This window comes from Schistocerca cancellata, chromosome 9, assembly GCF_023864275.1.
Source record: "Schistocerca cancellata isolate TAMUIC-IGC-003103 chromosome 9, iqSchCanc2.1, whole genome shotgun sequence".
Lineage (NCBI taxonomy): Eukaryota > Metazoa > Arthropoda > Insecta > Orthoptera > Acrididae > Schistocerca > Schistocerca cancellata.
The window spans coordinates 383,228,953-383,256,273 of NC_064634.1; the positions used below are offsets into that span (position 1 = coordinate 383,228,953).

General features: G+C 37.7%; 1 protein-coding gene across 2 annotated transcripts in view; it reads left to right on the forward strand.

Moving 5' to 3' along the window:
* LOC126101042 (anoctamin-5-like) overlaps window positions 1-27,321 on the forward strand; it is a 398,169-nt gene that overhangs the window by 341,298 nt on the left and 29,550 nt on the right. For both annotated transcript variants that reach the window (XM_049911706.1, XM_049911707.1), the window contains 2 exons: window positions 19,554-19,659; window positions 19,764-19,945. In XM_049911706.1, coding sequence (XP_049767663.1) covers window positions 19,554-19,659; window positions 19,764-19,945 — 288 coding nt within the window. The remainder of the gene's footprint in view (window positions 1-19,553; window positions 19,660-19,763; window positions 19,946-27,321) is intronic.

Below are 27,321 nucleotides of genomic sequence, written 5' to 3' on the forward strand. Positions count from 1 at the left end.
CGGCAAGGGAACTTGCTGTTCCAACAGGACAATGCACGTCCGCATGTATCCCGTGCCACCCAACGTGCTCTAGAAGGTGTAAGTCAACTACCCTGGCCAGCAAGATCTCTGGATCTGTCCCCCATTGAGCGTGTTTGGGACTGGATGAAGCGTTGTCTCACGCGGTCTGCACGTCCAGCACGAACGCTGGTCCAACTGAGGCGCCAGGTGGAAATGGCATGGCAAGCCATTCCACAGGACTACATCCAGCATCTCTACGATCGTCTCCATGGGAGAATAGCAGCCTGCATTGCTGCGAAAGGTGGATATACACTGTACTAGTGCCGACATTGTGCATGCTCTGTTGCCTGTGTCTATGTGCCTGTGGTTCTGTCAGTGTGATCATGTGATGTATCTGACCCCAGGAATGTGTCAATAAAGTTTCCCCTTCCTGGGACAATGAATTCACGGTGTTCTTATTTCAATTTCCAGGAGTGTATATTAACTTCCAAACATTTTCTGGTTGTGTAAGGATACAGACCATTTCATAACATAAGGCCAGGGCAGTTTTATTTATTAAATGCAAAGCATTAAACAATGGAATCTCCAGGTTGGAATATCAACAATATTAGGAAAAGGAAAGATAGCTACTGACCATAAGGTGACCTGTTGAGTTGTAGACAGGCACAATGAGAAGAGTATTACACATTGTAGCTTTCAACCAAAGCTTTCTTCGGGAAAGAAATCACACACACACACACATTCACACAAGCAAGCAGACCTCATGCACACATGACTGTTCTGACCAGTGGTGAATGAGATGTTCTTGCTTGTATGAATGTGTATGTGTTTTCTTTGCAAAAGAAGGCTTTGGCCAAAAGCTATAATGTGTAACAATTTTTTTATTGTGCCTGTTTACAACTCAGTGGGTCATCTTTACAGTAAGCAGCAATCTTTCCTTTTCCTAATACCAATAATTTTTACTGAAAGGCAGATACTGAAACAAAAACCATTCTAACAGTGCTGGAAATTTAAATTTATAGATCCAAATGCATCACCATCCATCCATCCATTCCAGCACCCTATATCCAACCAATGCCAGGTTGGGTCTACTGTGGTGCGTCTCCTGTTTTGTGGAAAAGCAGCCCCATGTATTGGGTATTATTACAGTGATGTTGCTGCTCCCAAATGCATTTAAAAGCTACTGTCAGCTTCCTCCTGAGGAGAAATTGGTATACCCCTTTTGTCTACATCTAGTGTATATCATGTGGTCAAATGTGACATTGAGAACCAGCCAGGTAATTACGTAAGATGATGTGGAAAATGCCTAAAAAATACATCCAGGCTGGCTGACACACTAGTGCCTATGGGTACCTGTTAGCAGATTCAATCTGGGGCCTCTGCTGGTGCCTTGCCTGTGATAGGTGGTCCTCAGTAGCTCACCATTGAATATCTGTTGTCTGGTTGCTGGCTATAATCTAGTTTTGTACTAAATTTTGTAATTAAACAGCATGGTAAGACCTGAAACATAAATCAGTTACCACTGGTCACACACATGCATACAAAATAATGGCCCCCACTAGGGCGAACTCAATGACAACCTTGTAACACGAACAGTTGACACAAACAAATGACCAGTCACAAAATAGTGGAACTAATGGTGCCCAACAAAGGCAGAAGCAATTACAATTTTGCAAGATAAACAACTAAAACACACAGATGGGCAAGTACTAAATAATAAAGTTACTCAACTTCATGTGGAGTTATCCAGTACTCATGTGTAAATGCAACCAGGGCACAGAGACAGTATAGTGATGGGTGTACAGACCTCCAACCATTGCTGTATCTGCTGATTTCCTTCAGGCAACACTAATATTGTGCAACAAAAGTGCTCTTGCATGCAAAAGGGAAGGTACTTTCCAAATTACAGCTTTCCAAACAATGGCTCTCAACTACAACTAGGCCGCACTATCACTCCAGATGTGGCCGAGTCATTTTCCGGCACATACACAGGCTGCTCCCAGCATAGGGTCCCACTTGCCACCTTCCTTGTGCCACTGCTGACTCCAGACTCCCATTGCTGCCCATCACACACCACTTTGTGGACCACATTTGCACCACAAGCCTCTCTGGCAAAGAGATTCTACACAACCAGCAATTCTATCAGAGTGCACAAAGTTGAAAAATACCAAAACTTTGCAGAAGATTTCGATGCAGAAATAAATGAAGAGTACAGGAGTGGGATTAAAATTGAGTGTGAAAGGATATCAGTATTTGCTGATAAGATTGCTGTTTTCAGTGAAAGTGAACAAGAAATGCAAGACCTCTTCAGTGGAGTGAACAGTCTGATGAACAGGCACTGTGGCTCTGAGAGTAACCCTAAGAAGACAAAAATAATGAGGAGTAGTAGAAGTGAGATTAGAAATAAATTTTATATTGAAATTGGTGATAATGAAGTAAATAAAGTTAAGGAATTTTGCTACCTTAGAAGATAAATAAAACATGACTAACAAAGCAAGGAAGATATAAAAAATAGGCTATCACAGGTGAAGTGGGCATTCATAGCTAAAATAAGTTCATTAGTATCAAACACATAGGGTGTGGACAGCTGGGAATGTATGTCTCACAGGAAGCTTTCAAGGGATAAGTCTCTGCATTTGCACTATCCTCTGTGCACTCAGTGGCTCAGATGGATAGAGCATCTGCCATGTAAGCAGGAGATCCCGGGTTCGAGTGCCGGTCAGGGCACACATTTTCACCTGTCCCCATTAAGGTATATCAACAACACCTGCTGGCAGCTGAGGGTTGCGATTAATTATAATTTCTTTCTAGAGAAGCTGCATGGTCATCACTGATATCTGTTCTTTCGGAACAGTTACTACCTTCATATAGTTAAAGTCTACCCAACTATTGACCTCCTTCTGTGCGAATGCGCACACTTTGCCCGAACTCTTACGGGAATCATAACCTTAGTTGGTACAAGTAATGAGTGAATGGGCAAATATCCTTTAGGAACATTATGAATGTAGGGTGTGGACAGTTGGGAATGTATGTCTCATGGGAAGCATGCAAGGGATAAGTCCCTGCAGTTGCGCTATCCTCTGTGCCCTCAGTGGCTCAGATGGATAGAGCATCTACCATGTAAGCAGGAGATCCCGGGTTCGAGTCCCAGTTGTTGCACACATTTTCAACTGTCCCCATTAAGGTATATCTACCACATCTGTTGGCAGCTGAGGGTTTCGATTAATTTTCATTTCTTTCTAGAGAAGCTGTGTGGTCATCATTGGTATCTGTCCTTTTGGAACAGTTACTATCTTCGTAATGCAACTTTCATTTTGCTGTTGTACATTTTTCTCCATTTTTCTTCAAATAGCATACAGATAATAATTTTTGTGCTCTTGCACCATTAACACAGGATAATTTTTTTTTATTATTTAGGGAAAATCGTGTAATAATGTACTATTACAATAATTATTGAATAATTTAATTGGATAGATTTTATCTATACAATTAAATTATTTTGTCAAAAATTGAATGTTTTCATAGTAATTATTGAATGCTTCACGTGTTGCTCATCTGGTAGAAAATTACTTTTCAGTTAATATATGTCTATTTTTGAATCAATGTTTTGATTTGTACTAAGTGAGATCTTAAGAATCATTTAACTTAAGTTATGTCATGCTCATCAGACTTGCTTTTTCTTTCATGGTATTTCTTTTTCCACTTGGATTCTCAACCCACCCCTTTTCCCCCCAAAGTAAATAGACTTTTTTGCATTTATTTTTGTTTCATTTGCATTAGCATCTTATTCCTTTTTTTCCTGTTGATTCCACTGAATTTATTGGGAGTAATAAGAGATATTTAAAGCTACCAGTAGGAGCTTGTTTATTGTCACTTCCTAATTACTTACTGATTCTGTCTCTGACTCGGCTGTTCCTTCAGTATCTCTGCACATATTTTTACCTTTTCTTATACCTCATTTCTATTCTGATGAAAAAAGGTTAGAGAATTCTGAAAGTTGGACATCCATTTATGCATCTGGATAGCTGAGTACGTTTAAGTGCCCATTTCTAGATTATGTAAAGACATGCTGAAATGTAGCATGGTGGGGGTAACTCCACTTGCTACAGTCCCACTCCTTAAATACATTAGTTTTACTCTTTATGCATTATGTAAGTAGTACATATGCCATAGTTATGTGAAATGATCATTTTTTAAATTAGGCTAATGTTTACAAAACTTTATAGTACTTTATAGTTCACTAAGTACTTTCATGATTTCTAACTGCAGAGGAATAATTAGCTTACCTGAAAACAATTTGTTTAAAGAATTTTTAAACACATGGGATACCTATAGAACACGTGGAGTTTAGATTTACAGTACACAAATGCCTAATTTGCAGTCCGAAGCACTTCAGTTACTCTTTTTACGAAATATCTAACGTTCTCTTCAAACCATCTTTATAAAATTTTATCTGTATTTATAATTTGAACTCCCCCCCCCCCCCCCCCGCCCTCCCAAAGATACTTTGACCTTTAAGATTGTTTAATTCTTAGAACTGATGTTGTAATTTGTTGCCCTACTTTTTCTGACCTGAAAAATGTATTTCTTCATCTGAGTAATGTAATAATTAAGACAGTGAACAAAACAGAGAAATTATGAACCTGAGAAATTTACATTAAACTTATTAAATAGCTGAGGAAGCACACAGTATATTGACAAAATATTCCATATGATTTTGTTGATTTTACAAAAATCTAACATACAGTTAAACCAATTTCTTATTTGACTCAGTAGAATAATATAAATACTAAATTAGACCTTTCTGTCATTATAAACTAAAATGTAATTAGAGGTTTTGCTTATTATTCCTGGGCATGTCTGTAAACTGGTGATGATGGCGGCAACTGGTAGTGTTTGTAATTCACATGTGTATGAAAGTTATAGTTCAGTACTAAAAAAACAACAAATATATGCCTTGTAGTGATATTACTGTGAAGTTAAACGAACAAATAATCAGCCTGTAGAAAACTGTGGAAGTACTACATGAAGAGATCGTATACTTGAAGAAAGAAAATCAGCAGCTAAGACTCACTCAGAGAGCATGTGGGACTTCAGAAGCAGTAAATAACGAATCACAGGTATCGAAGGTAACCTGTACTGTAAAGGAACCTCTGCTCTGCAAAACGGTTCGCTATAATAATAGCTTAGCCATAGTAAATAAACCACCAAGAAGAGTAAGGTTCACAGATGTAAACAAATATTCTCAGCTTTGCCCAATAGAAGACAGTGTAAAAACCTATATAGTGAACATAAGTAAGTTTTGTGAACAAAGTGATGAACAAGAAACATTCGCAGCAAAACAGCATAAAGCCAAAAACAGCATAAGTAGCTGCAGTGTGAATGTTAGCAAGTTTCATGAACAAAGTAGCAAACAGATAACATATGCAGTGAAACATAATAATGCTAATAAATATTAAAAAGAAATTCAAACAGGAGTGAAACAGTGTGACGGTCAAAATTTAGTATGTAAAACCTGTAAAATTACCTTATTGAGTGATAGCCAAGGCCATAATGTTTCAAGTTACCTTAATGAAAACGTAAACCTCGAGTGTCTGGGGTATGTGTATCCTTCAGCAGAAGCCAAGGATGTCTTGCAAAACATTAACAAAAAGGCTTCTGAAGCTGGTGTCATCGTAATTATGATTGGAACAAATGGCATAGCGAAAAACAACAGCGCGAACTTAGTAAAAGGTTTAAGAAGCACATTACCAAGTATCACATCGAAAAAAAAGTTTATTGTCGATGTTCCATTTAGATATGATCTTGCAAAACAATCCTGCATAAATCGTGAGGTATTGGAAGTAAATAAATGGCTATATCACCTGTGTTCAAAATTCAAAAATTCCACAATCATTAAAGCTAGCGAGTTTGACAGGGACAAGGATTCCACCTCAACAACCAAGGAAGAAGATTAATCTTGAAACTGATTACCAAAACTGTGAGTAAAGAAATGGCCACCTTTATAGTAATACCACTGGACCAGGGAAACCTGTAAAGCCTGCTGGGCTGTCTGGAAAAATATTAACAGATATGTTCCAGCAGGATCAAAATAATCTTCAAACCATTCACTCTGAGTCCAGAAAACTAGATGTATCCGAATGTTGTCAAAATGGGGTCTGGCTACCAGCAGTAGACTTACAAGACACCACGTATCTTCCCTCTTGCTGTCAAAAATCAATATTATTCATGCACATAAATATTAGATCTCTGAAATATAAAGCTGATGAACTTGGTGTTGTATTGAATGGAAACAATTGAATAGTATTATGTATTAATGAACACTGGTTAAGAGAAGAAGAGATAAAACTGTATGTACCACCATGTTTTAATTTAATTACAAGTTACTGCAGACCCAATGAAGGTTATGGAGGTTGCTCAATATATATAAGTGACAACCTAGGGTTAAGATGTACTGTGCTTTATGTTACGGACATATGTATTAAAGGCATTCTTGAAGTGGCTGTCATGCTACTACCAACATTAAAACTCACAGTTATTTTAATATACCATTCTCCTGATAGTGATGCCGATCAATTTGTAGAGTGTTTAGATAAACTTATTCACCATACAGAAAATTATACCAAATACAAGACAGTAATTTTAGGAGATTTAAATTTTGATGTAAGGAAAAAAATACTAATTTGCTTAACATGCTAAGATCCCATAATCTCTTATGTGCAAATTATAGTCCCACAAGACAACTATTTTATCACAAATATACATGAAGATGATTTTGAATTGGGACTCCTTAATGTCGACCATCTGACAGATCAAAAAGGTACATGGGTAAAACTAACAATTACTGAAACAATGGGGGATTGTGAACCAACCTGGTATGTCAGGTTATTAAATGATGAAAGCATAGATAGCTTCAGGGATAAGCTGAAGGCACTAAACTGGAATAATATAATATATGCTTCCAACAATGTTGAGGAGGCTTGTAGCAGGTTTGTTAGTACTCTATCTGAAATTTTCAATACCTCCTGTCCAATGGTTATCAAACAAAACAAAACTATGGTAAGAAAGCATGGTCGAACTACTCCACATAGGTGGGTCACACCATATTTACAGAAGCTAAGATTAATGGTATTGATATGCTATGATAAGGTAAAAAATGGTAGTGTTGACAATGCAACATTTGTTAGACTCAAGAGACACTATAGATCACAAATCAGATTAGCAAAATGTAGAGCAAATGATAACTTCATCAAAAACTCCAATAATAAGTGTAAGGCTGCGTGGAGGGTCATTAAAGCAGAATTAGGTACAGGTAGTCATAGTGTAAAAGTTACAACTGATGTTAATGTCACCCCAGATGAATTTAAGCTCTTTTTTTTATCAATGCAGCAAACTCTAATCCCTCATCTCCTCATAAGAAGAGTTCAAAGTCAAACTCACAATCTACTTACATAAACCAGTTTTTACAAAACTTTGCTTATACCATGCTAACCTGTAATTGGGGACATGTGGAAATAAGTGATGTAATTAAATCATTGGCAAAGTTAAGTGACTCCAGATCAGAAGATTTTTATGGCCTCTCAAATTTTGTGATTAAAAAAATAATCGACTTGATATCATTCCCTCTCTGCACACTCATAAACTGGATATTTGACAGTGGTATTTTTCCAGAATGTCTAAAGAAGATGGTAGTAATTCCATTACACAAAAAGGGTGATAAATCCTGCACTAATAATTATCGTCCAATTTCTCTGATACCTATTTTTTCAAAAATAATCGAATATTGTATACAAAAGCAAATTAACATGCATTTGTAAAAAAACAATACAGGGTGTTACAAAAAGGTACGGCCAAACTTTCATGAAACATTCCTCACACACAAAGAAAGAAAATATGTTATGTGGACATGTGTCCGGAAACGCTTACTTTCCATGTTAGAGCTCATTTTATTACTTCTCTTCAAATCACATTAATCATGGAATGGAAACACACGGCAATAGAACGTACCAGCATGACTTCAAACATTTTGTTACAGGAAATGTTCAAAATGTCCTCCATTAGCGAGGATACATGCATCCACCCTCCGTCGCATGGAATCCCTGATGTGCTGATGCAGCCCTGGAGAATGGTGTATTGTATCACAGCCGTCCACAACACGAGCACGAAGAGTCTCTACATTTAGTACCGGGATTGAGTAGACAAGAGCTTTCAAATGCCCCCATAAATGAAAGTCAAGAGGGTTGAGGTCGAGAGCGTGGAGGCCATGGAATTGGTCCGCCTCTACCAATCCATCGGTCACCGAATCTGTTTTTGAGAAGCGTACGAACAGTTTGACTGACATGTGCAGGAGCTCCATCGTGCATGAACTACATGTTGTGTCGTACTTGCCACATGTTCTAGCAGCACAGGTAGAGTATGCCGTATGAAATCATGATAACGTGCTCCATTGAGCGTAGGTGGAAGAACATGGGGCCCAATCAAGACATCACCAACAATGCCTGCCCAAATGTTCACAGGAAATCTGTGTTGATGACATGATTGCACAATTGCGTGCAGATTCTTGTCAGCCCACACATGTTGATTGTGAAAATTTACAATTTGATCACGTTGGAATGAAGCCTCATCCGTAAAGAGAACATTTGCACTGAAATGTGGATTGACACATTGTTGGATGAACCATTCGCAGAAGTGTACCCATGGAGGCCAATCAGCTGCTGATAGTGCCTGCACAAGCTGTACATGGTACAGAAACAACTGTTTCTGACGTAGCACTCTCCATACAGTGACATGGTCAATGTTACCTTGTACAGCAGCAACTTCTCTGGCACTGACATTAGGGTTATCGTCAACTGCACGAAGAATTGCCTCGTCCATTGCAGGTGTCCTCGTCGTTCTAGGTCGTCCCCAGTCGCGAGTCATAGGCTGGAATGTTCCGTGCTCCCTAAGACGCCGATCAATTGCTTCGATCGTCTTCCTGTCGGGACACCTTCATTCTGGAAATCTGTCCCGATACAAATGTACCGCACCACAGCTATTGCCCCGTGCTAATCCATACATCAAATGGGCATCTGCCAACTCCACATTTGTAAACATTGCACTGACTGCAAAACTACGTTCGTGATGAACACTAACCTGTTGATGCTACGTACTGATGTGCTTGATGCTAGTACTGTAGAGCAATGAGTCGCATGTCAACACAAGCACCGAAGTCAACATTACCTTCCTTCAATTGGGCCAACTGGTGGTGAATCGAGGCAGTACAGTACATACTGACGAAACTAAAATGAGCTGTGACATGGAATTTAAGTGTTCCGGACACATGTCCACATAAGATCTTTTCTTTATTTGTGTGAGAGGAATGTTTCCTGAAAGTTTGGCCGTACCTTTTTGTAACACCCTGTATACTGACTAAGTCTCAATATGGTTTTAGGGCCCAGTTATCAACAATTAATGCTGTTGAAAATGTTGTTTCTATTGTGCAATCTTCTTTTGAATCCAAATTATCTGCTGAAGCCACACTAGTGGACTTAATCAAAGCATTTGATTCTTTAAACCACACAATACTGCTGGAAAAACTATGGTGTTATGACATTAGGGACCTGGAACTCTCCCTCATTAAATCATATCTCAGTAACAGAAAGCAAACTGTAAGCTACAACAGTCAAAAGTCACAGTTACTGAATGTCACTAGAGGTGTTCCCCAAGGATCAGTGCTTGGCCATTACTGTTTATAATATTTATAAATGACATGCCCAGCAATATGCCACGCAAATCTGTGCTTTACACAAGATGATACAACTTTGATCAATTCAGGGAAGGACATAAATAAACTGATTTTCTCAGATTATCCAATCTGTGGTTCGAAGCCAATGAGTTAGCTATTAACTATGGAAAGACTGTAAATATATCCTTCAGCTTATCCAATGCTGATATTGAGTACACTTCTACCAAACTTCTTGGCATATACTTACATACAAAATTAAGCTGGCAGAGACACATAGACAACATATCTTGAAAGCTTATGCGACTTATCTATCTGCTGAAAAAGTTATGCATCTATGTTTCTGAAAGCCTGCTGATTAATTCCTATTTCTTTCATTGCCATATTAGCTATGGTATTCTTCTATGGGGTAATTCTCCATGGTCCAGGAAAAATTTTATTTGGCAGAAGAAAGTCATCAGGAGCATCTCTGGGATTACCAAAAATAACATATCATGTAGGTCATACTTCAAAGAATTACAGATAATGACAGTCCCTTATCTTTGTATATACAGCTGCCTTTTGTGCATAAAAGAAAAGTTTAACAGTGACAACCTTAGGCAGTCCGTTCATAATCATAACACTCGTCGAACATTTAAGATAGACATATCAACAACTCGACTCAAGAAAACACAAGACAGTTATGAATACATGGGAATAAGGCTTTTCAACACATTACCTGTGCAGGCACATTGTGTCTCTCTTAATATATTTAAAAGTAAGACTAAAAAATGACTGAAAGACAAAGCTTTTTACAGTGTTAAAGAATTTCAAAACTCTTCAAAAATAGACCTGACTTATGAAACAACTTGCAACTCTGTTTTTACCTCTTCCTAAGCTTTTTTTGTCTCTGTATTTTCACATTTAACTGTTAAACATGTGGAAAAATCCTTATGTATGAAATGTATTCTTTTATTATGAACATTCTTTAAAATGCACACTTTAGTTATGTTGGATATCTTTATGTATCAAATGTATTTCTTTGTTATGTATGTTCTTTTAAAATGTATACTTTAGCTTTGTGTGATACCTCACAATAGTTATATTTCTTAATATGTAAATTGTACATTACTCATGATGACATCGATTGCATGTAAATGCTTTAAGATAGATAAATAAATAAATAAATAATTGTGAGAGAGTAGATTCAGCCCTCCATGCCCCCTAATCTGTTGATCAACCTTTCTGTAGCACAGTCATTGGGAATCATTCAGTTCATTAACATCGTGAAGTAAGTTATGTTATGAGTAATATCTTTTGTAAAAGTACTTTGAGTCTGCAGGATTAATTCACTTTGACAATATCATATATTCACTGTACTTTGTGTGTGTTGATAAACTCAGGACCTATTTGTGAAAGTGCACTCTATTAATATTGCCACTGTGAAAAAAGTACTGTGTAGTCCAGTGGAAGTGTGTAGCTGTGATCAATATTCTATACAAAATGTTATGGACAATCTGATATTTATATTATTTTGAGTGACAATAAATATGAAGTTGATGCTGTATTGCATACATCATTACAAAAACCTGGTATAAAACTAAATTACAGCCAGAAACCAGACAATGGACATTCAATGATGAGCTACTGAGATCTCCCTATCACAAATGACATATGTTACAAATGGCACCCCTATAGTGAATCAAGATTTAGGCCAGTTAGACAAATGTGAATCATTCAATATCATCCACATCTAAAGTTGCACTCTGAAAACCATGGTGAGGTGCATGGCAGAGGGTTCACCTCATTGTACCAATTTATAGGATCTCTTTCAGTGCTATTCACATGTGGAGCATGGAAGAATGATTGTTTGAATGCCTCTGTGCATGTAGTAATTATTCTAATCTTATCCAACAATCCCTATGTGAGCAACATGTAGAGGGTTGTAGTATATTTTTAGAGTAATCCTTTAAATCTGGTTCTTGAAACTTTGTTAACAGACTTTCTTGGAACAGTTTACATTTATCTTCAAGAGTCTTTCAGCTCAGTTCCTTCAGTATCTCTGTGACACTCTTCCACAGATTAAACAGACCTGTGACTATTTGTGCTGCCCTTCTCTGTATATGTTCAATACCCCCTGTTAGTGCTGTCTGGTATGGGTCCCACACACTTGAGCAGTATTCTAGAACCAGTTGCATAAATGATTTGTAAGCAATCTCTTTTGTAGACTGGTTGCACTTCTCCAGAATTCTACCAACAAACCAAAGTTACCATCTTCTTCACATGTGACTAAATGTATATGAGCATTCCATTTCATGTCCCTACAACCCTAGAAAGTGTTAGATATTTGTATGAGTTTTCTGATTCCAACAGTGACTCATTGATATTATAGTCATAGGATGCTACTTTCTTTCTTTCTTTCTTTTCAGTTTTAAAATACACATTGCTCCATGGGGTCATGGGTTTTGCAGAAGCATTTGATACATTGGAGCATTTTCAGTCTTTCCTTTTTCTTATTTGTTTGAAATTAACAAGGATGTTTTCATAAGATACAACTCATAAATTTGAAATCCCAGAAAGAAGGTCGTCCTATCAATTTTACTTTAAAATTGAAAAGTGTGAGTGGGAGCATTGTTTTGAAGATAAATACTTTCTTAAAATAATGGAACTTTCCGTCAGTCAAACATAGCACAGGTTACACAAATCATGAAGTTTGTTTAGAATGTTCCCCACTACAATTATTATTCGATGTCTAAACAAAGCCATTTTTATGTAATGAGAAACAAAATGTAAGCAATATTTTATACAATCTTTTGAGTATCGAGTGTGAGTACCTCCACACTAAAGCTGACACTTGCCTGTTATCTCGTCTTCTTCATTAGTTGGTGCCTCTGTAATGTGACATTGCTATGCTTCTGTCCTCTCTTAAATTTCTGTAAGTTCATCTGCATATTACTGAAACTTCCTGGCAGATTAAAACTGTGTGCCCGACCGAGACTCGAACTCGGGACCTTTGCCTTTCGCGGGCAAGTGCTCTACCAACTGAGCTACCGAAGCACAACTCACGTCCGGTACTCACAGCTTTACTTCTGCCAGTACCTCGTCTCCCACCTTCCAAACTTTACAGAAGCTCTCCTGCGAACCTAGCAGAACTAGCACTCCTGAAAGAAAGGATATTGCGGAGACATGGCTTAGCCACAGCCTGGGGGATGTTTCCAGAATGAGATTTTCACTCTGTAGCGGAGTGTGCGCTGATATGAAACTTCCTGGCAGATTAAAACTGTAAAACTGCTTCTGTAAAGTTTGGAAGGTGGGAGACGAGGTACTGGCAGAAGTAAAGCTGTGAGTACCGGACGTGAGTCGTGCTTCGGTAGCTCAGTTGGTAGAGCACTTGCCCGCGAAAGGCAAAGGTCCCGAGTTCGAGTCTCGGTCGGGCACACAGTTTTAATCTGCCAGGAAGTTTCATATCAGCGCACACTCCGCTGCAGAGTGAAAATCTCATTCTGCATATTACTGTTTGCTCATTGTAATCCTTCTTTCCCTTTCTTCTTATTGTTCTGACAAAATCCAAATCGTGTCCTCTTTTATATTTTTCTCACTTGTCTTTGCTTGTTTATGCACCAAAATAGTATTCATTAAAAATGAAGGCACATAACCTGTTGTTGTATTTAAGGCTTCTGAAGATAGTAACTACTGGGTGTTGTGTGATGTCCTTAGGTTAGTTAGGTTTAAGTAGTTCTAAGTTCTAGGTGACTGATGACCATAGATGTTAAGTCCCATAGTGCTCAGAGCCATTTGAACCATTTTTAAGACAATAACTAAATAGAGAATGAGAGAAATAAACAAAATAATTCAAATGGTCTTGAATGTTTAAGATAGTTGAATAGGCTTTTTACATCCTTAAGCCCACTGTCTTTAAAATTAAGCTTCTGATACTTCTGAAATGTGACTTACTTAGACTCAGTTCTTCCAATACTTAGTACCATATCAGGCAACAAGTTTCCTTCAGAGAACTTTATCAGCTACTCTGATCAGCTACCAAGTATTCTGTTTCCTCTCACTTTATATCCATGCATTGAAAAGCCTCTGCAAAAGTTCATTTCCAGGTGTTATGTGGATTGCATTTGTGTGAAGACTCCAGAAGTTTTTGCAGACTTGCTGCTGATGTCTACATGTACAGGGTGTTTCAAAAATGACCGGTATATTTGAAACGGCAATAAAAACTAAACGAGCAGCGATAGAAATACACCGTTTGTTGCAATATGCTTGGGACAACAGTACATTTTCAGGCGGACAAACTTTCGAAATTACAGTAGTTACAATTTTCAACAACAGATGGCGCTGCAAGTGATGTAAAAGATATAGAAGACAACGCAGTCTGTGGGTGCGCCATTCTGTACGTCGTCTTTCTGCTGTAAGCATGTGCTGTTCACAACGTGCAAGTGTGCTGTGGACACATGGTTTATTCCTTAGAACAGAGGATTTTTCTGGTGTTGGAATTCCACCACCTAGAACACAGTGTTGTTGCAACAAGACGAAGTTTTCAACAGAGGTTTAATGTAACCAAAGGACCGAAAAGTGATACAATAAAGGATCTGTTTGAAAAATTTCAACAGACTGGGAACGTGACGGATGAACATGCTGGAAAGGTAGGGCGACCGCGTACGTCAACCACAGAGGGCAACGCGCAGCTAGTGCAGCAGGTGATCTGACAGCGACCTCGGGTTTCCATTCGCCGTGTTGCAGCTGCGGTCCAAATGACGCCAACGTCCACATATCGTCTCATGCGCCAGAGTTTACACCTCTATCCATACAAAATTCAAACGCGGCAACCCCTCAGTGCCGCTACCATTGCTGCATGAGAGACATTCGCTAACGATATAGTGCACAGGATTGATGACGGCGATATGCATGTGGGCAGCATTTGGTTTACTGACGAAGCTTATTTTTACCTGGACAGCTTCATCAATAAACAGAACTGGCGCATATGGGGAACCGAAAAGCCCCATGTTGCAGTCCCATCGTCCCTGCATCCTCAAAAAGTACTGGTCTGGACCGCCATTTCTTCCAAAGGAATCATTGGCCCATTTTTCAGATCCGAAATGATTACTGCATCACGCTATCTGGACATTCTTCGTGAATTTGTGGCGGTACAAACTACCTTAGACGACACTGCGAACACCTCGTGGTTTATGCAAGATGGTGCCTGGCCACATCGCACGGCCGACGTCTTTTAATTTCCTGAATGAATATTTCGATGATCGTGTGATTGCTTTGGGCTATCCGAAACATACAGGAGGCGGAGTGGATTGGCCTCCCTATTCGCCAGACATGAACCCCTGAGACTTCTTTCTGTGGGGACACTTGAAAGACCAGGTGTACCGCCAGAATCCAGAAACAATTGAACAGCTGATGCAGTACATCTCATCTGCATGTGAAGCCATTCCGCCAGACACGTTGTCAAAGGTTTCGGGTAATTTCATTCAGAGACTATGCCATATTATTGCTACGCATAGTGGATATGTGGAAAATATCGTACTATAGAGTTTCCCAGACCGCAGCGCCATCTGTTGTTGACAATTGTAACTACTGTAATTTCGAAAGTTTGTCTGCCTGAAAATGTACTGTTGTCCCAAGCATATTGCAACGAACGGTGTATTTCTATCGCTGCTCGTTTAGTTTGTATTGCCGTTTCAAATATACCGGTCATTTTTGAAACACCCTGTATGTCCCATTATTACAGATAACAGAGCCAAGATATGGAAATTTGTCAACCTCTTGTGATTCTTTCTATTGCAATATAATTTGAGTAGCCACTTTTCCACTTATTGTGCACATTGTGTTTTCTTATAACCTACAGAACTAGTAATTTCATCCAGCTTGGTAGTCACTAACTGTAAACTGTATGGTGTTTCAGCTGGAAGAAAAATGTCATGAGCAAAACCAAGACCCATAAAACTTGATGCTCATTCAAAAGCATGCTTATTTTGGAGCTGGCCATATTTTTTTCTGACTATAAAATCTATAACTAATATGAGAAGGAATAGTGACAAAATGCATCCTTGTCTGACACTTCTCAGAATTCTAAAAGATGAGGTGTTCACACCTTCTATTTTTACACAGCAACCGGAGTCTAGATTCCTGTTTCTGAAAACATCAGTGAGATGTTCAGGAAGTTCACATAAGCAAACAGTATTCCACAATGATTCTTGGTATAAATGGTCAGAAACTTGTTTAAAAACAACAAAGTTTATGTGCATGAACAGTCGAATTCCATCATTGTTCTATTATGTTTTCCTGAACAAGTATTTGTTCAGGACAGAATATCCCACTTCAAAAGGTACCCTTTTTAGAAAAATCAAGCAAAAGAGGTTGCTTGGTGTTTTAACTGGACAAGGCTTGGGACCCGGTGATCTTTTTAATTTGTTCTGAGGGAAAAACATTTTATTCATAATGATATGTGTGGCCACACCTGACATTTGTTTTTAGCAACACGAGCGTGCATTCCAACATGCTGTTTCACCTTTATGCAGGTGCATGTGTGCCACAGATGGAACAATATTTTCAGAGGGCACTGATTTTGATAAGGATGCTCCTGTGTGGCGGACACCAATGAGTATGCATCTCTGCATCAATTTTCACTATAAAGCCGAGAGGGTGAACTAGCAGTCTCCAGTGGTGGACACTCACCTGAAGATGGCTGGATGGTTGCCAGCCAAAACATTGTGGCAAGAAGTCAACATGATCTGGCTGAAATCCTGAAACCTTATAGAATATTCAGTATTCTGGGAAAATTTCAAGAATTCCTTGGGATGTCATTGTTTATTTAGAAAGACTGCAGTAACCTCAGTTTTATTTGGGTTTCCATTTATTAAGTAATCACTCAATTTTGTTGGATCTCTCATGTGCATAATATCTTTACTCTGGAAGACTAATGCTAGGTTGCCTACATACTGGATATTCGTGGAGTCTGTGCCTTGCACGTCATGGATATACATGTTAAATTGAATGGAGGCCAGAGCTGATCACTGAGGTAAGCCATTGTTTAGAGTCTTCCACCTGCTGGCTTGTCTATTCAGGATCTTAAAGTGCCTGTCAGGGAGTATATTGTTTACTAGAAATGCCAGCTTTTGACTTGGGATGATTTCAATAAACTTTGACATCGATCCCTCCCTCCACACAGTGTCATAAGCTGCCATAAGATCCACAGAAACTGCAGCTGATTTAAGACCCCAATGAAACCTCACTTTCACAAGAGTTATCAGTGTTAAGATCTGGTTGTAGCAGCTCCACTTCCTAAAGCCGCCTTATTCAACAGGACTGAATTGATCAATGACAGCTTGAATGTTATGTAGAAAAAGCCTTTCTACTAGCTTATACTTCACATTTTATCTTAGCCTGCTTGAAAAGCTTTGATGTTCCCAGTTCTCAGAATCTCACTGAAAAATTCAGTGAACCACAATTTTGTTTTAAATCTGATAGCCTTAGGAAGCTGTGGGTATGTGCCAACAAAGCCAGCAGATGTATCTGTGTGTTCAAGACTATGTCAGGTTCCTCAGTGCAGAGATCAGATGAATAGTCTGGATATAGTTTTAGACGGGGCTTCTTTATGTACAATTCACTTTTCACAGTTTGTGTGTGTGCCTTGTCTATTTTAGTTCTCAAAATCTTATTAGTCTGGCTGCAGTTGAACTGGCATTCTCCTATGTGACTGTGCTTGATAGCCTTGGATCTGTACCAGGTTTTCTCATAAGGTTCCATGCTTTCTAACTAGAATGTGTAAAGTTGAGCCCTGCCATTGTTCTATGCCTTTTTTCTGTTCTCATTGAGAGCTCTCAAGAAGTCATCAACTGTCATGTATTTGCAAGATTCTTGATATTTAGCATGTAGCTCATTGCATTCTTGAGACCATCCAGGAATGTATGCTTTCTGGAATCCATGTAAAATATATTCCTGTTATGAACTTTAATTGCACCCATAGATAATTCATAATTGGATGGAATGTGGAGGTGAGGGGGAGGGGGAATCCACTGAACAGTATTATCAAGACGTTTCTGAAACAGTTCCAAGTAAGTTTACAAGTTGAAGATTCCAATGAGACTGAAGGATGGACATATCCTGTAAACTGAATCATTACACATCATTTCGATAAAAGAATCGTTCAAATAATCTATGGAACATGTAACTAACTAACAGGATCTGATGGAACCAGAATTAATCATTAACAATCAAGTTTCAGACCTGGAAAGAATTATAGATCTCAGGTTCTTAATCTAATCCAGTATATAGAAGATGCATTCAAAGCATACATTATTACAGGTGCAGCTTCATTGATTGACAGCTGCTTATGATACTGTCAGTCAAAGTTTATAGGTAAAAGAGAGGGCTTACCGAGAACTATAGTTTCACCATAGTCATTGAAAAATTACTTAATGTTCTATGTGGACTTTCAGGGACAACACTGACACTGGCAAAGTAAAAAATAAATAAATAAATAAACTGTCAGTCACAGTTTATAGGCAAAAGAGATCTATGGGATTACCGAGAACTATGGTTTCACCATAGTCATTGAAAAATTACTTAAGGTTCTATGTGAACTTTCAGGGACAACACTAAAAAAGGGGGGGGGGTGGGGGGTGGGAAAGGTGGTTGTTATGAAGATGTGTATTGTCCCTTGCTCTTGTTAACATCTGTGATGATCATTGTCAGTTCTAGTCTACACCAGGAGTTATCCTTACAAATGTGACAACTCAAGTTAAGTTCACTTGAAAGATACTTTGAAAAAGGTGAAGTATCAACAACTATAATAATCAACTTCACTGTAACCAGATAAAGCATCACCTTGTGCTTTCCACCTTAAAGACAGACAGACACATGTTAAACTCAGTATCTTATGGTAAGGAGTAGAATTGGATGCTCTATTATATCTAAAATTTTGTTTGCCCCATTTGGTTGCACCCTGAGGTGCAACTAACATTGCCATAACTTGAGTCTGAATGTGGAAGCCAGAAGTGAGGTACTTAGGAAGATAAACTAGCAACAAACGCATAAGACTCTTGCCCAAGAGCTTTAAGAACAATGTCATTACCAATCTCTTTGGTAATATATGCTTGCCCTGTGTGCTACAAGTCTGGCCATACCAAAGAAGTTGACAAGGCACCAAATGAGATGTACAGGCTTGTTACTGGATATTTATTTCCTGCATAACTTACCAAAACCTGCTCACCAAGCCTAGCCACCCATTACATGATTAAGTTCAAACCATCCAGAGATTGAAGTCCAGGCTTTATGAAAAGCAGCATCTTCTTGCAAATGATTCCATCCAAAATAAGAATGAAAATGTGGAAGAACAAACTGGAAGCAACGTAAATTGGCCTCAACCATCCGAAAATCTCCCTGCTAGCCACCAAAATAAGTGGACTATTTGGCTTACTCTCAATCACTTATGCTGTGGAATCACAAGAACCTAATGTTATCCCCAAAAATAGGGATTTCCAGTCATCACTACCAGTTGTGGAGAAGTAGAAACAATGAATCATTTGATCGCCTGCCAGATCTATTCCATGTCCTGAAAAAGGAAAATTTATTTTAGGTGACTCCAAAAAGTGCTCTTGATGTTACTTGCTTTTGGTCATCAATGTTGTAATCTTCTATGGCTCCTATTGCTGGACTTGTTTACTTTTGTAACTTGCATTATGAAACCTGTTTTTTAAATTAACATTATAACAACAAAGAAAAGCAAATGTAAGTTTTAATTTCTGTGTCCAATAGTACTGTTATAAATAAAACGTGAAGTGAACTGAAATACCTCATTTAAAAGTATATCTAAATGCTATTTTATTGTATTTCCCAGGGCTTTGTTATAGCATACACATCAGACTTTATTCCTCGACTGGTGTACAAATATGCATATTCACCAGATGGTTCCCTAAAAGGTTATGTTGATTTCAGCCTTTCAGGTAGAGTACAAGCTATTGTTGTAGTATGCCTATAACTTGATATTGTTTTTATACTTCCATATCTAGCATATCTTGTAATTATGTGCACTATTTTAATATTTCAGCATTCAATACATCTGACTATGGAGCAGGTATGGGGCCAGATACAAGTCCTGGAGATTATTATCCTGAAGTGTGCTATTACCAGGGTTTTAGAAATCCCCCTGGCCATCCACATCAATATGAGTACTCACCAGTTTACTGGCATGTCTTTGCTGCACGCATGACTTTTGTTGTTGCATTCGAGGTAAGATTTGCAGGCAAAGTATTCATCTTTGTTGGAGAACTGTTACTGCCTAGAAGTCAGTTTCATTAAGGGAAAGTGTTGCACCATGAGGATAGAGACATAAAAACATATGTTGTTCCCTGTTCAATGATTAAATTTATTGACTGATTTTAGCATTCTATGAAGCTGAAAACAAAATCAAGCAAAATGGCACTTGTGCACTAGATCATCTTGGTGCTGTGCCCCATAGGATGTATACTTTCCACTGGAATGTTGTCACCCCAGAGGATATTGTAAAAGCTGTGGCAAGGTTCACCAACTCCAAAAGTATGGACTGTTATTGGTTTTCTAACTATGTAATGAAAAAAATAATACACCTTATCTGTCAACCTCTTTCTTTCATTTTTAATATGTGTTTAGAATCTGGAGTTTTCCCAGATGCACTCAAAACTGCTAAAGTGACACCAGTCCTTAAAAAGGGAGATAAGCATCTGCCCCAAAACTATCGACCAGTTTCTATTGTCCCAATTTTCTCTAAAGTTTTTGAATATGTAATGTACAGTCAACTAAATAATTATTTTGATAAGCATGATCTCCTCTCCAACAGACAGTTTGCATACCAACATGGTAAAAATACCACTACTGCTGTCACTGAAGTTGTTAACCAGGTGTTAACCGCATTTGAAAATAAGGATCCAGTATCAGTCGTACTCTGTGATCTTAGCAAAGCCTTCGACTGCATACCATCTAACACCCTACTTGCAAAACTGGAATTTTATGGCATACACAAACCATCTTTGGATGTAATTGAATCATACTTAAGTAACAGGAGACAGTTTGTATCAATTAAAAATAGATGCTCCTCACTGAAGGAAGTTCAGACTGGAGTGCCTCAGGGCTTGGTCCTAGGTCCTTTTCTGTTCATCATTGCAATTAATGACTTACCTTACCATGTAGGAGCAAATTCAATTGTGTGTTATGCAGATGATACAACATTGCTCAATACACACCATGAAACAACAGAACTGCATCAGGCAACACAGGAAAAACTAACTAGTAATGGATTGGTTTTCTTCTAATGAACTCCTGTGTAATCCTGATAGATTAGATTAGATTAGATTAATACTAGTACCATGGATCATGAATACGATATTTCGTAATGATGTGGAATGAGTCAAATTTTCCAATACATGACATAATTAAGTTAATTTAACAACATACTTAAGTTAATGTAACAACATTTTCATTTTTTATGTTTTTTATTTTTTTAATATTTTTTTTTTTAATTTATATATAAAAATTCCTCTATGGAGTAGTGATAAAACACAAGAACTAATTCTGGGTTTAACTACAGCTGTTGAAAGCAAATAAATAAAATTGTTAGGATTCCACTTGATTCAAAATTAAACTGGGAGGAACACATTAGCCATATCTGCAAGAGAATAGCAAGAATGTGTTATCTCATCTGTAGACCGACAGATGTAGTCACTGATGAGTATCTAAAGGTGGTATATTTTGGCCTCTTTCAGTCACACATTTCCTATGGCATATTGTTATGGGGACATTCTTGCTTTGTCAGTGAAATGCTGAAAATTAAAAAAAAAAAAATAAAAAAAAAAGAAAGTAATCAGAATAATGAGCAAAGCTAAGCCCAAGGAACACTGCCACCCCCTATTTATCAAGCACATGATATTAACTGTTGTGAATCTATACATCTACACAGCACTGCTTTATGTCAAAAGCAACTTAAATGAGTCCGAGACCAGAGAGAACATACATCCCCACAACACCAGAGGCAAACTGGACAATGACATATGAAGACACAGACTCACAAAGACTGCAAACTCACACAAAATAATGAGTTTGAAATTCTTCAGTAAACTTCCAGCATCTGCTCGGTCACTGACCAGTAATATTTCCAAATGTAAGGTTTATGACTGGTTGCTCAAACACCCATTTTATAAGATAACAGAATATTCTGAAATAATCATTAGTATATAAGAATATTCGTAAAAGAAAAGGAATTAAATTGTAAAAACTTTACTGTAAAGTTATTGTTAATTGTATATTTAATGTTCAGACCTATTCTGCTGTAAGTGGTCAATGGTGAATAAACTGAATACTGAAAGAAATGTGCACAAGAGACTATCGCAAAAAGTTTCTGGCATTGCATACTGTCTCTGTTGTGAGATATGAGGTTGTATTTTGTGCAGCATCTATAAATATTTGTAGTTCTACCACTGAAACCGTACACAATATATTGATGTTGTTTGGAAGTTATTGATAATTCTTCAGTTACAGGAGATTATGATGAGTAAAATCCTATATATTTTTAAAAATGGTAATATAAGATGTGGACATTTAAGCCTTTCTGCATCTTATAACCTGAAATGGAAAAAGGTCTTCTACCATGGAGTATGTAAAATTTTCAAATGAACTGAGTTCCTGTAATGTCTTAACAATTTTACTAGCCTTGAAAATGGAAATTTGTGCCAGTTTCGAATAGCTTCTATTTCAGATTTTATTTAACATGAGACTGGTTTTTGAGAATACTTATACTTAATCTGCTTTCGCTTTCTGATTATTGGTGTGTGAGAATACTTATACTTAATCTGCTTTCGCTTTCTGATTATTGGTGTGTAGTAGAGTAATAAAGTAATAGATGTAGTTATTGCAGTGTTGACACACTTTTCTTGATGCAATACTTTTAAATTTCAAATGAATATTTGTTTCTAGGTACATGAGCATGTTTGTACTATTGCATAAATAATTTTCTATCTCCAGAAAAACCTTTTGCAGTCCACTTATTCTTAAGCTTAGCATTAAAGAAAGTTTTTGAATGAGCCCCTTCTTGCAATTGCTCGATCTGATTTGAACATGAACAAAATTTGTGTGCAAAATAGACATGTTACTATCAGTTACTTACCTGATTGTTTCATTATTTTCATTTAAAGTATTAACATGAACAATCTTTTGGCAATTGACAGCTTCATGTTCATACTTCTATGTAATTTGTACAATAGAAATTTCATGTCTGAGCCCTGACTCTACTTAATCCAGTTTCAGTTTTATTCTTCCCAATCTGGATTCTGTATTGGTTACCCTGTCATCTATCTTACCCATTTTTTAGCTCAACTTTTCTGGGTTTTTTCACTTATAGCCATTTCTTTGACACCTAGTTCATTTCTGACCTCAACAATCACAGTATTCAGTTCAGTAACTATTTCAAGTTTTGTTGTTAAAATATACTTATTTTTTCTGAAATCCTGGTTTCTGTTATCCTCAGTTCTTTTTAAATCCTCTAATTTAGTTTTGAACTTTTGGTATCTATTTCCCTAAGTTCTTTCAAAATTTTGGTATCCATGTGGGTAAATTCCTTGAAAATCTGAACATGTTTCAGAAATTTTTGTATGCCTTTGAACATTTATTGCAGAATATTTTGAAAGTGTACTGAAGTCATGCTTGCATTTTGTACTAGACCAACCTGATCTAGCCCCGTTTATTCTAGACCTGACTGATTTAGTGGTACTGTGTCTACAGATGGTTCAACTATTCATACCTCATTCTCCTCCTCTTGTTCCTGTTTAATGTCATCTACTGACACTGCTAGATACATCATGTTGAAATATTTGCACAACACTGTTAGCAAAAAAACTTACGATGTAAATGTATGTAGTCATTAGCAATATTCTGCTCACTTTCATAGTAAGCTATACGTCACTGAAATGTAAATGAACTTCAGGAACTTACTTATTTGGTGTCATGAATAAACAGATGTCCAGTGTTCAGGTTCCATATATGTTAACAAGTTTTCATAGTTGCCATGTTAACTTGCTTTCAAAGTTGTCAAAAGTGATGGTAGCATCCATCATGGCTTTGGTTTACACAAAAGATCTTTTAAAATTCTTCTGCAACAGAACAGAATCTATTATTTACTGTGCATTAGAATGCTATGGTATGGCACCAATTGAAATGTGACTCACAGTTTTCAGCTCAGATCTATGATGGCTATTACACAAGAAATGATATTAGTGCAACAAACTCCAGATCTCAGAGGAAAGCCATGCATTTTCAAAATATAATGCTGGTGATTTCTGTCTCACTGAGCTTGTAGACAATTAAAGTATTTTGTTGATTACTCCAGGATCCAATTCCATATTGTGCAGTTATTTTTTATAAAATGTTCTTGTGGAATTTCAAATAAAACCTATCACTGTGTTATTCAGTGATGTAATCACTTCCATTTATTCACTGGTAGAGCAACCCCAGTGCAAGGTAACAGATTATTTCACAATGGCTGTCATAATTGCATAGTACTTGACACAGAAGAGCATATCAAAATATGTATTTACTCAGCATCACAACAGAATACCAACTCTATTTTTCATGCTTCAATGCCCAAAATAGCTGACTTACTTGTGGTACCACAGGAGTGATTATATGTTGCCCTTTAAGCAGACAATAGACAGAGAACAATATTTGCAATGAAGTGGATCAGGGTATCAGCAAATTTCGTCAACAAATTCTGTATTTATGTGGTGGCCATTATTTATCAAAATACTGTAACAGGTGTGGTAGTGAAATTGGCAGTTTTGAAATCTCCACCTGTGATACAGATTTGTTCACAGTGATATAAAAGAAATAGAGCATGAATTTACAATGCTTGCAATTTAAAATACTATCTCTTGAAAATGATATCATGTAGACGGCCACCATTTTCCTTCATTCACATTTTAAGTATTTTATGGAAGTTAGACATCATATTTTGCAGCACTAGCACCAGAATTAGATTAAATTGGATAACCGTCAGTTCATGCATGGTGTGTGGTGGGCCACACCAGAAGATTTGATATTTTAAATGACCCCAAAGGAAGATATCACATGCTGAAAAGTCAGCAGATCTTGGTGACCAGGGAATGTTCCTGTTCTTGAAGAGGAGATGACCAGTAAATGTGTTCTATAGAGAAATAACGGAATGCCTTGAAGTGTGACGAAAATCATCAAACTGTTGGACTAAAAAATGGTTCAACATGTAAACATAACACCTGACAGATTAGCTAAGAGTGCTAATTTGCTGCTTCTGGACTCAGGTAGGTGTGCTGCCACAGATCGAATCTGCCCAGTGTGCTGGCTAGCCTGGATGTGGTTTTTAGGTGGTTTTCTACATCCCACTAGGTGAATACCATGCTGGTCCCCACGTCCTGCCTCAGTTACACTGCTCACACACATCTGAACACATTCGCACAATTTCATAGATTACACTAGTCGCAGACAGTTGGGGCACACTCTGGGGGGGTATGGGGTGGCAGCAGGAAGGGCATCCGGCCACCCCATAAACTAACCTTGCCAAATCCTATTAACCATGCCGACCTTGCGTAACCACGGTAAAAGGCACAAGATAGATAGATGTGAACATAACACTCTGTATTTCCAGTAAGAGCTTTGCCATGAATGTATTCAAAACAATAAGTCCCTATGATTCCAAACCTTGGTAGCTGAGTAGTCAGCACGACGGAATGTCATACCTAATGGCCCGGGTTCGATTCCTGGCTGGGTCGGAGATTTTTGCCACTCAGGGACTGGGTATTGTGTCCTTATCATCATAATTTCATCCCCATTGACACGCAAGTTGCCAAAGTGGCATCAACTCAAAAGACTGCACCAGGCAAACGGTCTACCCGACGGGAGGCCCTAGCCACATGGCATTTTTTTATTATTCCGAACAATGATAAACCACACCACACTACCACGCTCCAACTGTGAAGTGGCATTTTATGTAGCATTGCAGTATTTTCAAGTGACCAGTATATAAAGTTTTGCTTATTAACAAATCCTGACACATAAAAATTGGCCTCATTGCTCATGATCAGAGTGTCACACAGGCTTGGATTGTTGTTCATGTGTTCCAACAGTTCCCAGCAAAAGTGTCATCTCTTTGCAATGTTGCTGTGTTCAGTTTTTGCACTATTTGAATTTTGTAAGGGTGGTATTGCCATTCCTTGTCCACTATTCACCATATATTGTGATCCTATATGTCAAATTGCAACTGCATGTCCTTCACTGCACCATCTCAACTGAACATTGATATCCAGGTTAATGGCCAATGCTTGTTTTACAGATGATGTCACTCTCATTTTTTGATTCCTAACATAACATATAATCTCCAGGGTTGCCAAATTGGCCCATTTGACTGGCACACCTATTAAAATTTTTTAGTTTCTGCATTTATAGTACGGGTAGTTTGAACATACTAGTTATATGCATTTAAAAGTTCAGGTAATTTTCTCAACACACATGTACTTTAAAGATAGTTTTCCAGGGAATGTTACTTTCCCAGTGTTGTGTATTATGTTGACAGCGAAAAAACCCAAACAGAATTCTGGTGTTAAAGATATTTCAAATCAGGTGTGTTTTGAAATTTTAAATTGTGATACAATTTAAATATTACTTATTTCAATAACTCAGTAGGAATTTGGCAAGAAATGAACTGCATTCCACATACTCTATTTCCTAAGCTTCCTTATGAGCTTGAAATTCTTAAGAAGATAATTACTTTTTGTTATGAGCAAATTTGCGAGTTATAAATTTCATTAATTAATTTTTCAATAATATCCTCTAATAATTCATGTGGCTTTTTAGTCACTTACAAACACTGTAGCTGTTATCAAACTAAACTGAGTGCCACTGTTAATTAAATTGCACTGCAATCTATTGGTTTTGGGTATTTGCAAATTTCAAACATGAGTGCAATTATGGCTTGTGAGAAAACTTTGTCCTCTTTGCTACATAGGTATCATAGATGGTATGTGAAAGCTTGTTATTTCAGTTACAAGAATTATTAGTTGCCAGCTGTGTATAGAAACACTTAGTGGTGAACCCAGCATTGAGCACCATGTAATGCAGTGTTCAATACCATACCAATTTCCTTACTGAATCAACCAATACATGGTATACCATGTTCATAAAATTTGCTCAAGGAAGAGGGGTATTTACACATGGATGTGACTGATGTACATCTTGTCACATGGCCACATTATCCATGGTATGGCTTACATATCACCACATGTTGTCTGTCTTCCACTGTAAGGTGGCAATCATAGTCACTAGTTGGTGACAAGTGAGCTTGAGTTCTGCCTCCTGCAATTGTTCATCATTCAACATTTATCATTTCTGGAAGGTTATTTATTATTTATGGAATGCTGGAATTTGACAGAACATTGTACAGAGTGGGGCAAATACAAGTGGCCCAGAAAACAATGTCTCAGGGCACCAAGAAACACAGCGGAGGAAAGGCAATACAGGAGATGTTGGGCCCTGGTCAGAAAGTTGCTGAAGGTGGAATGAAGCTGGACTGATGGAATTACTGCAGTCTCATCCAAAATGCTCTTGAAGACTAA